This window comes from Gracilinanus agilis, chromosome 2 (genome assembly GCF_016433145.1).
Source record: "Gracilinanus agilis isolate LMUSP501 chromosome 2, AgileGrace, whole genome shotgun sequence".
Lineage (NCBI taxonomy): Eukaryota > Metazoa > Chordata > Mammalia > Didelphimorphia > Didelphidae > Gracilinanus > Gracilinanus agilis.
Window position 1 is genome coordinate 270552911 of NC_058131.1, and position 15796 is coordinate 270568706.

Here is a 15796-nt window from a genome sequence, read left to right on the forward strand (position 1 = left end):
TTTTGGAAAAGTATATATTATGTTGTGGCAGAACTATCTATAGAAAATAGGACTGAAAACAAGATTTCTTTTGTACTCTACCATTCGGAAAAATCTTATAAGAACTACTCACCTCAACTTCAGTGTTTCTAACGACACAGTCAATGCTCCTCTAACTCTTGCCTCAGAAATATGCAATGGTCCAGAAAAAACTTTGTTAATAGCCTCAAATGAAATGAGAACTATAGCCTATGAAACCCTCTGTAGTCAGATCATTATTATGGCTTTCAAGGCACTTATCTAATTAAAAAATAGTTTTGTAGTCACCTGATTTCTCTAAGGGCTGCCTAATATTCTCTCAAAAAATTTTTGTACTATAAATCTTTTCCTCCTCTCTCTAAGAATGAAGTACAGGTCTCTTCCAATTCTGAATAGCTGCTTGGTGTATTAAGTAATTTTTGTTTAGAAAGGATTCTCACACTGACAAATGGAAAGCAGATGGTGCCTGGAAGTTGGGTCACCAAACTGAGAATAACCTGTCTTGGTCTCTCTTACTTTGAAATCCTTGTACTACGTTTAGCAAATTTTCCCAAGTGATTAAATCTCAGTCAAAATATACTGGAGCTCAAGGTACTTGTCAGGCACTAAGTATTAGTGCCAAAACCTTCAGAGATACTTAAACCTGGGACTCCCAACAAACAAATACTCCCAAATCTTGACAGCATGTCTTTCTCCAGCAATACACTGCCCCAAGTTCAATGCTCTTGCCAGTTTTTATATCAATTTGACTCAGGTCCTTTCTTGAACTCTGAAACTGAATCACAAGATCCATTTTGCAGAGACATTAGATGTAAAACAGCCAGCATCCCGACTCTTTCCTCTCTGACTAGGTCAAGGATTTAATAGTCTGGAATGAAGGTAGCTCTTACTCTAAGAAAGCCAATCCTGCTAATGCAAATGCTGGTACTTGCAAAGCCCTCAGTGCTGAAGGAACAACAGGAAGCTAACAGGAAGATTTCTTACTCCCAAAGGAGTAAGATTCAGAAAACCCACAAAGGAAGTGAAAATGAAGAATGGCAGCTATGAATGTAGATGAAGCTGGGATAAATTTTAAATAAAGATAGCTACTAAACTTAATGGAACTATTACATTTAGACCAGAATGAAATTAGAAGTCTTGATAAATCAAACATCTCTTACCTGTCACTTTCATGTTCGACTTTTGTTCTGGGTTTCTTCTCATCCTTCAGATTTGTATCTTCTAGGAAGCTCCTATCCAGGCTATCTTCAGGAACAAAATCTTCAACACTCTGGACTTTTGCTGGTACCTCTACAGAGTGGGCAGGCTCTACATGAAGTACAGATACTCATAATTATGACCCCTTCTCATTTAGGAAACTAGGAGATAAAAGCGCATACCTAAGGATTTGATACCTCCGGGGAAGGAACAAGGTTTGTCCATGTTGCTAACAAAGGCTCCTCTAAAGGGTCATTCAGACTAAGTATCCCAACCATCTTCAAAGCATGTTACTTTAAAAACAGTCATAATTTGGAGAATGGCAACTTCAACACATAACAGAACAGCAAGGGGCTGACATGGCTGTTCAAATGAAAGCAGTTGCCTAAGGTATCCATTAGAAACTCTTAAGAAACAGAAACTCACGATTTTTGAAATCACCAAATGACTTCTCAGCTGCTGGGACATATTAAATAACTAAGGCTAGGTGATCAAAGATTTTGCTATTCAACTGTACTGAGACCACTGTTCTATCATGCCTGCTAAATTGCAAGTATGTCTCAGTTACAGGAAGCTCAATACTTACCAGGAGGTGAAGGGGTAGCTTCTGATGCTGGTGAGGTTCCAAATAGCCTTGAAATGATGCTTCGACGCTGGGGCTGAGGCTGGGGTGGGGCTGGGGTTGGTGGGCCTGGGGAGGCGATAATAGTAGCTGGAGAAATTGCCTGGGTTTGTGCCTCTGATTGGGGAACAGGGCACATGGAAGGTGATAGGGATGGGCAGGTAGCAGAATTTGCAAGAAGCTGTTGAGGGGCTGGCTGAGGTGTGCTGGGGCTGGAACTCCCTGTGGATGTTGTGCTGGGAGGCACAATGGGTGATTGGGAACCAGAGGATGGACTCTGCCCATTGGCTGTTAATGGAGATGCATGTCCTCTACTTCTTGCTTCCATCATTTCTAGAAAACTGAAATATAGTAAGTCAAGGAAATGAGAAGTTGGAAATAATAATAACAATAACTGAAGTTTATAGAGTATTTTAAAGTTTGCAAAGCACTCAACATACCTTCTTTTGTTTTGGATCACACATTTAACAAGTATTGCCTGAGTCAAGTTTTAAACTCAGGTCTGTTCTGATTCAGAATTCTTCTATCTACCTACTGTACCAACATGCCTTTGACATCCTGATCTAAAATACAATTACTACAATAGACTATAGGGGGGACCTCAGAAAAGTTTACTCAGCTCTATTTCTCTGATGATTTCCCCATATATTTCTTTTTTGTTGAATATTTAGATTCTACAGTGAAAAGATGTCATTAATAGGCTCCCTGACATCTATAAGCATCCACATAAGGCAATATATACACATAATATACATGTGAACAGACATATTAATATGGCATAGTGTCCAGAATGCATCTAGCTTATTAGTTATCAGATCTTGGGCAAGCCATTTATCCTCTCTGAATCTTAGATTCCTTATCTGTAAAATGAGGGAATTTGACTTGATGGTGTCCAGGATCTCTTCCAGTTCTAAATCTATGTATTTGTGATGTTGAACAAACCAGACACAGTAAAACTAGTCTTTTACATGTGTATATTTTTATATTATGCATACATACATGTACATGTAAGAAAATGAATAAGATCCTGGTTTTTGTATTTCAGTTAAATTTGGTATCCAGTATTAGGTGCCTGCTAGGTTTTCAACACTGAAGATACAGACAAACAACCAACTTGCTTTGGAAGGGCTTACATTTCAAATATATACACTATAGGAAATTTGTGATAGATGGATCAAGGAAGGTTTCTTAAAATAGCCAAGCCTTGATGAAGTTAAGGATTCTGAGAGCATACAAGTATTTGGGACAACCTGATCAAAAGGCAGAAGGAAAAAGATGAAATGTCAAATTCAGGGAAGAATTAATAGTCCAGTTTAGCCAGAACATAGAATATAAAAAGGAAAATGCTATGAATTAAGTATGGCAAGTGAGTGGGAACCAGATTTTAGAGGACTGTGTTAGGCTGGTGAGTGTCTATTTTATTCTAAGGGCACATCAGGAAGCAGGAGAATGATATGGTCAGAAGAGTGCTTAAGGAAAATTATTTTGACAGCTCTATGGAGGATGGATTGGAGAGTGAGAAGTGTTATATTAGGGAGAAACAGGAGGTCATTGTCCAGGCAAGAAATGATGAGGGCCTGAAGAACTGGGATAGCAGGTGAAAAAAGACAGATGTTGTAGAGGTAGAAACAAGGCAACATTCCATTATGTTTAATGGTATAATTGAAAGACTGCATTTTACTGTACAACCAAGCGAAAACAAGGCAATAGGGGAAAGAATGTTGAGAGAGGGGAGGGCCCAGAACAGGGTCTGGGAAGACATCCATACTTGGGAATGGTAGGACATAGATGATGACCAAGGCAAAGGAGATCTGTGGACCTTCTAAAGATAACCTGCCTAACCTGTGGAATCAGGTAAGCAGAGAAGAGTTTCACATGCAAAAAGCTAAGAGAAAAAAGAATATCCAAGAGGAATATTTTAAGAGTATAAAGAGCTGCAAAAAAAGTTAAGTAGGACAAAGACTGAGAAAAGGTTACCAGATTCAGTAGTTAGAATTTGACAAAACCTTTTAAGAGAAAAGCTTCAGGATAGTGGTAATCTCAGAAGCCATATTACAAGGTAAGGAGGGCAAACAATGGAGTTTTTCTTCCACAAAGGGAATGACTTGTGAATGAGAAGTGGCAAGACTAAGTAGAGATGATGGTTGTGTGCATTCATTCTGATATTTTCAGGAGTACAGGAGTATTAGTGTCAAATTTAAACAGAGGTAGAGGTCTACTAATCCATACATAAAGATTCCTGCAGCCTGTCTAATGACTATTTTAAAATGCAGTGCTACCTTTTATTATATTTTTAATTATTAAAAAAATATTTCCATGTTATGTTTTAACCTGGTTTGAGGATCTTGTATTTGACATCTCTGATCTAAAATACCCACTAAGTAGGTAAATAAGTTAGCTGCCTTTTCAGTGATAGCTTTGGCTTCCATTAGAAAGGCACCTATATCTCCAAAATGAAGCTGTTAATCCCTCAGAACAGAGTTCACAAACAGCCTATCAGCTTTTCAAGGAGGTTCATAGCAAACAACTGGCATATTTGTTAAACATTTCCGAAAAAGGATGGCAAATTGGAAATTATGAGAAATGGATTCTTAATGTTTAGAGGTCCTACCCATTTGCACAAAAATATTTATAGCTGCTCTTTTTGTAGTAGTAAAAAACTGGAAACAGAGGTGATGTCCCTCAATTGGGGAATGGATGAACAAATTATGATATATGATGGTGATGAAATATTATTGTGCTATAAGGAATGATGAACCGGATGATTTCAGAAAGAGCTGGAAAGACCTACATGAACTGATGAGGAGTGAAATATGCAGAACCAGGAGAACATTAGTAACTGAAACATTGTGGGATGATCAAATGTGATAGACTTTGCTACTAACAGCAATTCAATGATCCAGGACAATTCTTAGAGACTTATGAAAAAGAATGCTATCTATATCTAGAGAAAGAACTGTTGGAGTAGAAATGGGGAAGAAAACATTTCATTAATCATTTATTTATTTATGTGATTTGGGGTTTTTGTTTTATAAGACAATCTTACAAATAATGAATAATAAGGAAATTGCTTTTGAGTGATAAAAAAAATTAGAAGTCCTAGAGAAAGAGTATAAATTAAAAGAATATAAGCAGTTTTCATTTTATGGATTAGTTCCTATTTAAGTACAACTTCTACTTTGTTTGAATATTCATTTTAGAGGGGCTTTAAACTCAACAGGCTTAAAACAGATTCAGTGAAGAAGCCTGGATTGAGATATGAGAAATGAGCTTTAATTTTATTTGTTCATCTTGGAAAATTTTTATAAATGGTGGAATTTGAGGAATATACAGATGTATAGATATGGAAGAGCAAACAGTTTGTGGGAGTGGGGAGAACACAGAATTATTCATATATAGATAGGTAGGCAATAATACCAATGGATTGAACCATGTATTCTCAGGTAAGTTTTGTTTAAGTTAAACTATAGGTTATTTCTTGATTAAAAAACAAAAAAACTTATTTACTATACTAGTAGTATACAAGATCCCTTGTGTCAATAATCTGCATTACAATTAGTAAGAGTCCTGTGTCAGGCATTATAAATGGGTACCAAAGGAAAGAATTTCTGTTCTTAAAAGAGTTTTCAATCTTAGCAGAAAAGAGAGGGAGGGAGGTAGAGGGTGTGTGTGTGTGTGTGTGTGTGTGTGTGTGTGTGTGTGTGTGTGTGACGGGTGAAGATGCATGCAGGTGCTGGGGAGGAATGCTTGAATTTTTATTGGGACCACACTGATTAGAGAATCTGTCATTTTATGTATTTTGGAGTATGAGAGTGTAAATGACTATTTTCTTAGACTGCTTTCCTAAATGTAACATAACACTTTTGGTTTGTCTTCTTCCCAGGAATGGACTAGGCTTTTTTTTTTTTTTTTTTTAAATTTTTTTTTTTTTTTTATTTTAAACCCTTAACTTCTGTGTATTGACTTATAGGTGGAAGAGTGGCAAGGGTAGGCAATGGGGGTCAAGTGACTTGCCCAGGGTCACACAGCTGGGAAGTGTCTGAGGCCGGATTTGAACCTAGGACCTCCAGTCTCTAGGCCTGGCTCTCAATCCACTGAGCTACCCAGCTGCCCCTGGACTAGGCTTTTAACAGAATGCAGAGTTGGCTACTACCCAGCTAGACTGTCAAGTTGAAGGTATGGCAGTATCCACAAAAAAACACAATAATCATTGTTACACCTACAGTTTTGAAGGAATGGGAAAAATTAGGGGGTAGAGGAAGAGAAGGAAGGAGGTATGATCAAGAGGCTATAGCACAGTTCTAGTGGGAGCCAAGGCTCTGCATCCCCTGACTATAGAAATCTGAATAAGTCTTTGTGTACATTTTGTTTGTTTGTTTGTTTGTTTTAAACCCTTAACTTCTGTGTATTGGCTCCTAGGTGGAAGAGTGGTAAGGGTGGGCAATGGGGGTCAAGTGACTTGCCCAAGGTCACACAGCTGGGAAGTGTCTGAGGCTGGATTTGAACCTAGGACCTTCTGTCTCTAGACCTAACTTTCAATCCACTGAGCTACCCAGCTGCCCCCTGTGTACATTTTCCAATATCTGCTAATACATGATTAACAGGACCAGTCCATGTAGAATTTTAAGTGCTTTCTAGAAAAATGCTTTATTGTTATTTATTATTATTCTCAAGACAGGAGTAAAAATGGCACAATTGTGCAAACTCTTCTAGAAGGTGATTTAGATGGTAGTGATGGCTAAAATTCATTGTAAAACTAAATCAAAGATTTAAATGAAGCCTTGAATTTCAAGGCTGATAGTAAAGCCAGGAAGGATTTAAGATGACGAACCATTTTCACTCTATACACTTTTATTCTTCACAGAGAAGAGCTAGTTAAGTCCTTATTATCTCCTACACCTGGGCTCCCCTGGGGATCTATCTAAATTGGATACTTAGAACAATCTTTGCTGAAGCTACCAAAGCTCAAATAACAGCTCTCACCCCAGCCATTTAATCTCTTGCAGTTTTCAGACACCCTTGGCCAAATCTGGTACCACAAAGGTTTTAAGAGTCAATTAGGCTGAATTTGCAGGTTTTCTCAAAAGGCAGCCATTTTTGTTGGATAGCAACCAGAGAAAAACATAGGCAATCTATGCATGAAAATGCCCCACCAATTTCTTATATAAAGGAACTTTTCTCTATGGGGTTTATCACACACAGAAAGGGATATGTACCATTCATTACTCAGCAATCACAAGATCTTTCTGTTACCCGGTCAATTTGGGGAGGTCCGATTTTCCCAAACCATAAATATTGTCACACATCCTACTAATTTAGATCTAATTCTAGTTGGAGAGATAATCTGTGTTAATTAAATGGCTATTTAAAAGCCTATTTATTTTTAACTTTATAATTAAATTTTATTTCATTTTCAGATCTTCATTCTCTCTCAACTCTTTCTCCCACCATTAAGAAATCAAGATGACAAAAATTCTAACATTGGCCATGTCCAAAAATGAAAAAAAGTCTCCACCTGTATTCTTTTTTTTATTTTTTAAACCTTTAACTTCTGTGTATTGGCTCCTAGGTGGAAGAGTGGTAAGGGTGGGCAATGGGGGTCAAGTGACTTGCCCAATGTCACACAGCTGGGATGTGTTTGAGGCTGGATTTGAACCTAGGGCCTCCTGTCTCTAGGCCTGACTCTCAATCCACTGAGCTACCCAGCTGCCCCCTCCACCTGTATTCTTAGTCTATCACCTCTCTTTCAAGAGATGGGTATAAAGTTTCATCCTGAGGCCATGGGAATTGTGATTGGTCACTGTGTTGATCAGAGATGCTAAGACTTTCAAATTTGTTTGTCAAAGGACCTATTTGTTAAGTCACATGTATATGACTTTATACTTTTAAAGGTATTTTTACATTATCTCCATTTGTTGTTAATTTAAAAAAAGGGACAACCAAGTATAAAACCTGGTGGCTGGTTTTAATTAGCCAGTAAGCAAAAAGTTTGCCTTTACCCCAAATCCATATTTTTGCTGGGAGAATGATGGGAAGAATAAATCCCAAGCTAATCAGAAATCCTTTTATTAGTCTTGATAGGCCATGGCTTTTGAAGGATCTAGATGTACTGAAATCTCCTAAAAATCAATTTAGACATAAATAAAACCAAATCTATAAATGTTGAATATCTTCTTTTAAAAAGTATATAAATATTCCATGTAAAAATAACCACGGATTAATATATATGTGTTTGAACCCAGGCTCAATGACACCAAATTCAATATCCTCTGTACTATACCACTGTTGTTTTGTGTAAAATACTTTTAAGCCTTAAGGGACTAATTACTATTAGCTATTATTATTAGTCACAGTAAATGAATATAGACCAAGTGACTTTAAATCTCAAAAGTATAATTTTTCCTTATTCAAATGCTAAATGAAAATCTAGTCTTAAGAATACTTGTGATTCCGTAGCATTTGACCTTCAAACAGAATTTGTCTCTGTCTTCTTCCTAAGGAATCAGGAGTTAACCATAGAATCTGGCATCTTGGTTCAGGTACACTAAAAGAGCTAGATATTCTCTTCCCAAGATAAGGTATGTTACATTTAAATTTTAATTTGTTTCCTCTCACGAACATAAGAAGCTTTACTACGAGAGTTTATTTTACTCTAAATATTTTATTGCACATTAATTAAAAAAATTAAAAACCAAAAGGAACCTAGCTAAGTATATTGGGGTAGTTAGGTGGCACAGTGAATAGATGGTTGGGCCTAGAAAAATGAAGACTTATTTTCCTGAGTCAAATCAGGCCTCAGACACTTAGTAGCTGTGTAGGCAAGTCATTTAATCCTGTTTGCCTCAGTTTGTCTCTGTAAAATGAGCTGGAGAAGAAAATGGCAAACCATTCCAGTATCTTTGTCAAAAAAACAAAACAAAACCCAAATGGAATCAAAGAGTTGGAACAATTGAACAACAATAAATATAAAACAAACAAACAAAAAAAGGAAGGTAATTTTTCATATTGACTGAGATTATCTTAATCAGAAAAGTTTCAGATATAAAGTACCCTGAATGCATGTATTTTGTTTCTTTTAGAAGGTAGGAAATATTAGAATCCCTATCATTATTCATGTCAATTGGTGTCAATGATTTTTTTACTCAAGGACATATACATTAAGAAAAAATGTATTTTAGGTATATTATTTTTTCTCAGAGGGCTGCTGGAGAGTCACAAAACACATACTGAAATGATACTTCTCTGGGACCCCTAGCCTGGAAGAGCAGGAAGGGTAGGAAGAGAAAGATGTAAGTGACATATAACTGCCAAGTACCTATCAAACACTAGAAATAAGTATGGCTAACATACATTTCGTAGTTTTGGTCCTCAGTCTCTTGCTGCACTGACAGTTCTTCCAATGTGGCATCGATGTCTAGCTGATTAGTCTCTAGCTGCCGTAGCAATGTCTCTCTCTGAAGAAAGAGAAATAAAGACAGGTTTGAGTAGGAAAGGTTACTGAAATGCAACTCCATGCCTTTATCAGCCAAAGTGTTAGCACTTTGCCTAGGTTTAATGAATTAAATACTAGATGAGTACAGATGGTAATGCAAGAACAGTGAAAATCCAGGAGAAGTTAATAGTATTTAATTCATTGCTATCATGAAGGGATGATGCTTCCTCACTTTTGAAATAAAGAACTTGTGCCAAAAGCTGCCGTCTGCTTGGCACAAAGGAACACTGTTTTAATCTAGGCCAAAGAGCACAACTCCAGAATATTTGGAGAGTAATCTCACTAAGGTCCATGTCCTATTAAACCACCATGATATCTGTACCATTTTCTCCTCAATCAGAAGAAGTATAACGTGATCAGGATGCTCCCATTCAGCAGAGCAGTACCTAAAAACAAACTGGGGTTAAGTGGAATTTTCCAAAGTGCCATATAAATGTCTGGAATACATTTAATCTGAGTTTGAGTTGTAGTCCCTCAATTCCAGAGATTAGATTTCCTAGGAAATTTCAGAGCTCCTAAGAACCCATCAACAATTTTATCCAGCAAAAACACTAAGATGCAAGAGGACATAGAACTTGCTTTAAATTGGAAAGATGTAGTTCATTTTTAACTTCCTTATATTTCTTAAGGAAGAACCAATTTCATTTTCTGTTTAAAAGGCTCCAAACTGATACACTGTGGCACAATCAAATATAATGGACTTCTTTACTAGTAGCAATGCAACGATCCAGGACAATCCAGAGGAACTTATGAAAAAGAACACTATCTACTTCCAGGGAAAGAACTGTGGGAGTAGAAATGCAGAAGAAAAACATATGATCGATCATGTAGTTCAATGGTTATATGATTGGGGATTGTGACTTTAAATGATCACTCTACTGCAAATATTATTAATATGGAAATAGGTTTTGAACAATGATATATATAAAACCCAGTGAAATTGCTTGTCAGCTCAGGGAGGGGGAAGGGAAGAGGAGAGGGAAAAAACATGAATCATGTAACCATGGAAAAACACTCTAAATAAATAAATAAAATGCTCCAAAGGACAAAGAAAAAATGAAAGGCCTATAAAGCTAAATTCCATCTTCCTAATAGAGCATTTTAATATTAATTGGCCAAAGAACATTTCTTAAGCATTTCTATGTGCCAGGCCCTCTTGCTATGCACTGGGGATACAAAAAGAGGCAAAAGACAATTTTGCCCTCACAGAGTTTATGATCTAACTGGGTAGTCAACATGCTAGCAAATGTACAAAGCAAGCTATATAAAAGATAAATGAGAAATATACATATATATTAAAAAAAAAACCCTTACTTTCTCTTAGACTCAATACTGTTCCCATTGGTTCCAATGCAGAAGAGAAGTGGAAGCTAGGCAATGGTGATTAGGGTTAAGTGACTTGCCCAGGGTCACATAGCTAGGAAATGTCTGAGGTCAGACGAGCAACAGGGAAGGCACTATAATTAAGATATAAAAAATATAAATATATAATATAAATAAAATAAGAGTTGGGGTCAGAAGACGGTGGATTGTGTTCAAAGAACAGCAAAGTCAGTGTCCTTGGAACATAATGGCATATAAGAGGGAAATAAAGTGTAAAAAGACTGGAAAGGTAAAAAATGGCCAGGCCATGAAATATTTTACAAGTCAAAGAGAGTTATATTTGATCACCGATATACAGGGAGCTCCTGGAATTTAATGAAGTGGGGGCCGAAGGAAATGGCCTCATAAGACCTGTACTTCAGGAAGATTATTTTGGCAATTGACCAGAAGGTGAATTGGAGTGGAAAGAGACTTGAGGTAGGGAAACTATCACACACACACACACACACACACACACACACACACACACACACACACACACACACAACTTAATCCATGGGAAATGATCCTTAACAACTGAGATAGCATAGAGCAGTGATGGCAAACCTATGGCATGCATACCAAAAAGGGTATGCTTGCAGTTGCTCACCAAAGTTTGTTACTAGAAAGCCAGAGGAACTTGGGGCAGAACTGTTGTTCTCCTCCTCCTCTCCATGTACCCAAGAACATTCCTCACTTCACCTGTCCCTCTGCCCAGTAGCCAATGGGAGTGTTTCTGTCCTCCTCTGTCTAGGGTGGTGGGCATGGCAAGATGGGGGTGGGGGATATAGCATGGCACTCAGTCACTGGGGTGGGGTGGGGTGGGCATGGCACTTGATCTGGGGGTAGGTGGGGTGGAGGTGGGGCACTCCATCTCTAAAAGGTTTACCAACACTGGTATAGAAGAAGAAGAGAGGGCTTGGGACAGATCTTTTTTGTAGGCATGGCCTGGATGATATCTAGTAAAGAAAATGGTGAATTATAGTCAAAGAGGAAGTCTACACATATACAAACATACTGCTCTAAACATAAATCGTACTGAAATGATAAACTTCAAATGTTTGCCTGAAAACCAAACCATTTTTGCTCCCTCTTTCAATAAAGCTAAAGAACATTTGTTCTAAGTGTTTTGGCTATGTGCCTCCAGAACTCAAACACCTGAGCAGGCAATTACTTACAAGATTTAACTGTACAACATTGTGTTACTTTAGACTTACAATGGAGTTTAACTGATAGCTGCAGCTTTTCATAAACAGAATGGAAAATCTAGGAATTGTCAATGAATGGAAGGACTTTTCTCTTGTTCTAAAAACTTTTCTGACTATGGGAGATTGAAGCAGAAAGTTATAAAATGATCAGAACTTCATCAATAATTTAACAGGACAAATTGGAACAGGGGATATAAACTGTGAGTCTAAAGAGATCAACAAATAAAGTTCTGCAATGAGTTAAGAAAAAACTAATTAAACCAATTAATTAAGCCAACTGTAGGAAACACTGGAAGTTGGAGAGATTATTCTTGAGATGGAATGCTCAAATGCTACATAAAATAGTGCTTTTCAACTATTTTTTGGGCAGTATTGTTCTAAGAGGTAAGAGATAAGGCATTGAGCCAATGGGATACTTGGTAGAACCTGCAAGTAACTTTGATACTTACTGATTTAACCAAAATAAACAAAGCTTGAAGAATTCTAATAACTTTCTCTTGACTTAACAATAATGACAGAAGTGAGCTCTTTAATTTTTCCCCAAGGTGAATTCTATTTCCCTGTTGAGAAAGACCTAAGTGCTTAGATTTTAAAATTCTACTGTCCATCAGTCATTGTTAAATACTATTTCAAATCCTATTAGTGTTTCCTTCTTTTCCAAATCAATTATAGAGCTGATTTTATACAACCAAATTTCCCCCAACTTTCTTTCCCCAAGAACTTGGGTGCTCCCTCTACTGCTGCAAGTAAGATGAAAATTTCTAGGTTTATAAGCTAGGTCTGGCACACTGTTCATTGAGCAGTCACTAGTGGACCAACTTGGATCATAAAGCTAGTTTCTGAAAATCCCCTAAGAAAATCCCTTCATACTAAGCCTCATTCCATTTTTAAGACTTAGCGTCTACATGATTAGGAATTCAGAGATGGCACAGATCTGCAAGCAAGAGTTTAAAATATTAGGGCAAGCTGATGTTACAAGACTGTATTTAATAACTGCTTACACAAGTCACCCTCCAATTGAAAAATGGGCAAAATATTTGAGCAGACAGTTTTCAGATAAAGAAATCAAAGCCATAACAGGTACATGAAAAAATGCTCTAAATCACTACTGAGTAGGGAAAAGGCAAACCAAAACAATTCTGAGGTATCATCTCACATCATCAAAATGGCTAAAACAACAAAAGGCAAAATGACAAATGTTGGAGGGGATATGGAAAGATAGGGACACGTATACTGTTGGTGGAGCCGCGAAATGATCAAATCACTTTGGAGAGCAATTTGGAATGACATCCAGAGAGCTATAAAACTGTGATTACTAGCAGTATCATCGCTGAGTCTATTTCTCAAGGAGATCAGGGAAAAAGGAAAAGAACTTGTATGTTCCAAAATATTCATAGCAGCTTTCTTTGTGGTGCACAAAACTGGAAATCAAAGGCAGCTTTCTTTGTGGTGCACAGAACTGGAAATCAAAGGGATGTCCATCAATTGGGAAATGGCTAAACAAATTGTGGTATGTGATTGTGATAGAATACTACTGTGCCATAAGAAATGATGAGCAGATTAATTTTAAATTTAAAAAAATTAGAAAGAACACGGGATAAGAGTAAAATGAGTAGAATCAAGAGAACATTGTATTAGCTACAGATTTAATATCTGAAGAATAAATTGTGAATGTTCACCTCCACAGAATGAACTGAAAGTAGAAACATTAAAAACACATAAGCTATATATTTTGCCAGATGATGCCTTCTATGGTGTGGGGAGGGGAAGAAGGGGCTGAATTAAAAAAAAAAAAAAAAAAAAAAGATAGAAATTAGGACAATATTGCCCAGAAAAGGGAAAGCTTGGGAATGTTTTATTGTAGAAAGGGAAGGGAATGATTGTTTTATAGTATTTGAAGTACAGTAGGGCCCCACTGATAGATAAAACTAGGAGATATAAGTAATTACCAATTGATTTAACATACATGCTTTCTCTCTCTCTGTTCCTGCCTCTTGGCTTAGCAATCTGTAGTGCACTCCCTGCCCTTCCAAAAAAATCCCCAACAAACTAAAAAAATGAAAAGGAAAATGAAAAAAGCAGGAGAGCCTACTGCAAGAGCAGACTGTTGCTACTGGTAGACCCTTGGTGCTTCATGGCTGTACTTGGAAAACTGAAACCCAGGAAAGTGAAACTGAGAATAAGAGAAGCCCTACTTGGAAAGAAGAATTAGATTTATTATGCTTGGTTCCATATGGGAGGAAGCAGATTCCCATTTAATGCAAGGAAACACCTTCTTACAATGAAAGGTATCCTAAGGTATAAAGAATTGTCTCGAGAAGCAGTAGGATCCCTTCATTGCAGTCCAATTGGAGACTGGCCAAAATTTTTTAAACACACAGTAATATTCCCAGTATGTAAGTAAATTCACTGGCAGAGTGATTGTATATGAAAGGGCTTTGATGGATTCTTTTATTCCATGTCTGTGGTGTTTTGTGATATGATAGATTTTAACTCTAGTTTACTTATATTTTCTGTACTCCAAGTGTCATATTAAAATGTGTCATTCTGGATCTTAAAAAAATCCCAACAGATTTTTAAAACAAACAACAATGGGGGGCAGTTGGGTAGCTCAGTGGTTTGAGATCCAGGCCTAGAGATGGGAGGTTCTGGGTTCAAATCTGACCTCAGACACTTCACAGCTCTGTGACCCTGTGCAGGTCACTTGACCCCCATTGCCTAGCCCTTACCACTCTTCTGCCTTAGCACCAATACACAGTATTGACTCCAAGGCGGAAGGTAAGGGTTTAAAAAAACAAACAAAAAAACCCAATAATGAAGGGCATACCAAAGTATAAAGATCTGACTTGGTAGTTAGTAGGTTCCTTTCAATGCAGTCCAGTTAGAAAGCTGGATGATCACACATCAGGATTAATGTAGGAGGGATTGCTGTCCAAATACAGATTGGACTATATGGCCTCTGAAGTTACTTCCAACTCTGAAATTCTGTAAACCTATGAAAATCTCTAATAGCATTTCTCTTATGTAATTTGACTACATATCCCAAATGGCTATGATTTATATACTGGGGCTGTCTTGACCTTTAGGGAAATTCTCAGTTCAGTTTGGACATAAATAGCTGAGAGGGAAAAATAGATTACTGTCACAACAATGTTTGAATACTATTAAATATAAGTGGATTCCAGAAAAAAAAATGCTTACAAAGTCTGGGCAGATGCCTAGTTGAACTAACTACTAAATTAATGCCATCTGCTATTTTTAATCCCCCTGAGCAGTTCAGCAAGGCTTGGTAAAGATAGGAAAAGGGAGCCTGACTTGAAAGTGGCATCCTAAATGTACCTCTTTTGAGGAGAATCCAAACATGTGGTAAAAAGCCATAGCAGCAGTTGGCAGAACAAATTTTTAGAGAAAATTACAAAGGATTTTACTTCCATTTGAGAATAAAGAGGTATTTTTTGTTAAATTTAAGATTATTTCTTTGCTAGAGGGCTTGAGGGGCACCTATATCTGCTCCTATTTATAAGTGAGGATAAAAATTTACTTTTGCTGTTGTTATTTCAGTTGTGTCTTTTTTGTGACCCCATTTGAGGTTTTCTTGGCAAAGATATTGTTTTTTTTTTAAAACTCTTACCTTCCATCTTGGAATCAGTACTGTGTATTGGTTCTAAGGCAGAAGAGTGGTAAGGGCTAAGCAATGGGGGTTAAATGACTTACCGAGGGTCACACAGCTGGGAAGTGTCTTGAGGCCAGATTTGAACCTAGGACCTCCCATCTCTAGGTCTGGCTTTCAATCCCTCTTGGCAAAGATATTGGATTGGCTTTTGCCATTTCCTTCTCCAGCTATTTTATTCTTTCACTTTTATTCTTTATTTATTATTATTTATTATATATATATAT

General features: G+C 37.1%; 1 protein-coding gene across 1 annotated transcript in view; it reads right to left on the minus strand.

Annotated features, from left to right (window-relative positions):
• The window catches only part of RABL6 (RAB, member RAS oncogene family like 6), a 79142-nt gene that overhangs the window by 12700 nt on the left and 50646 nt on the right, over window positions 1–15796 (minus strand). Inside the window, exons 8-10 of the mRNA XM_044663932.1 lie at window positions 9188–9291; window positions 1802–2178; window positions 1179–1326 (exon numbers count right to left, since the gene is read on the minus strand). Of these exons, the coding sequence (XP_044519867.1) occupies window positions 1179–1326; window positions 1802–2178; window positions 9188–9291 (629 nt within the window). The remainder of the gene's footprint in view (window positions 1–1178; window positions 1327–1801; window positions 2179–9187; window positions 9292–15796) is intronic.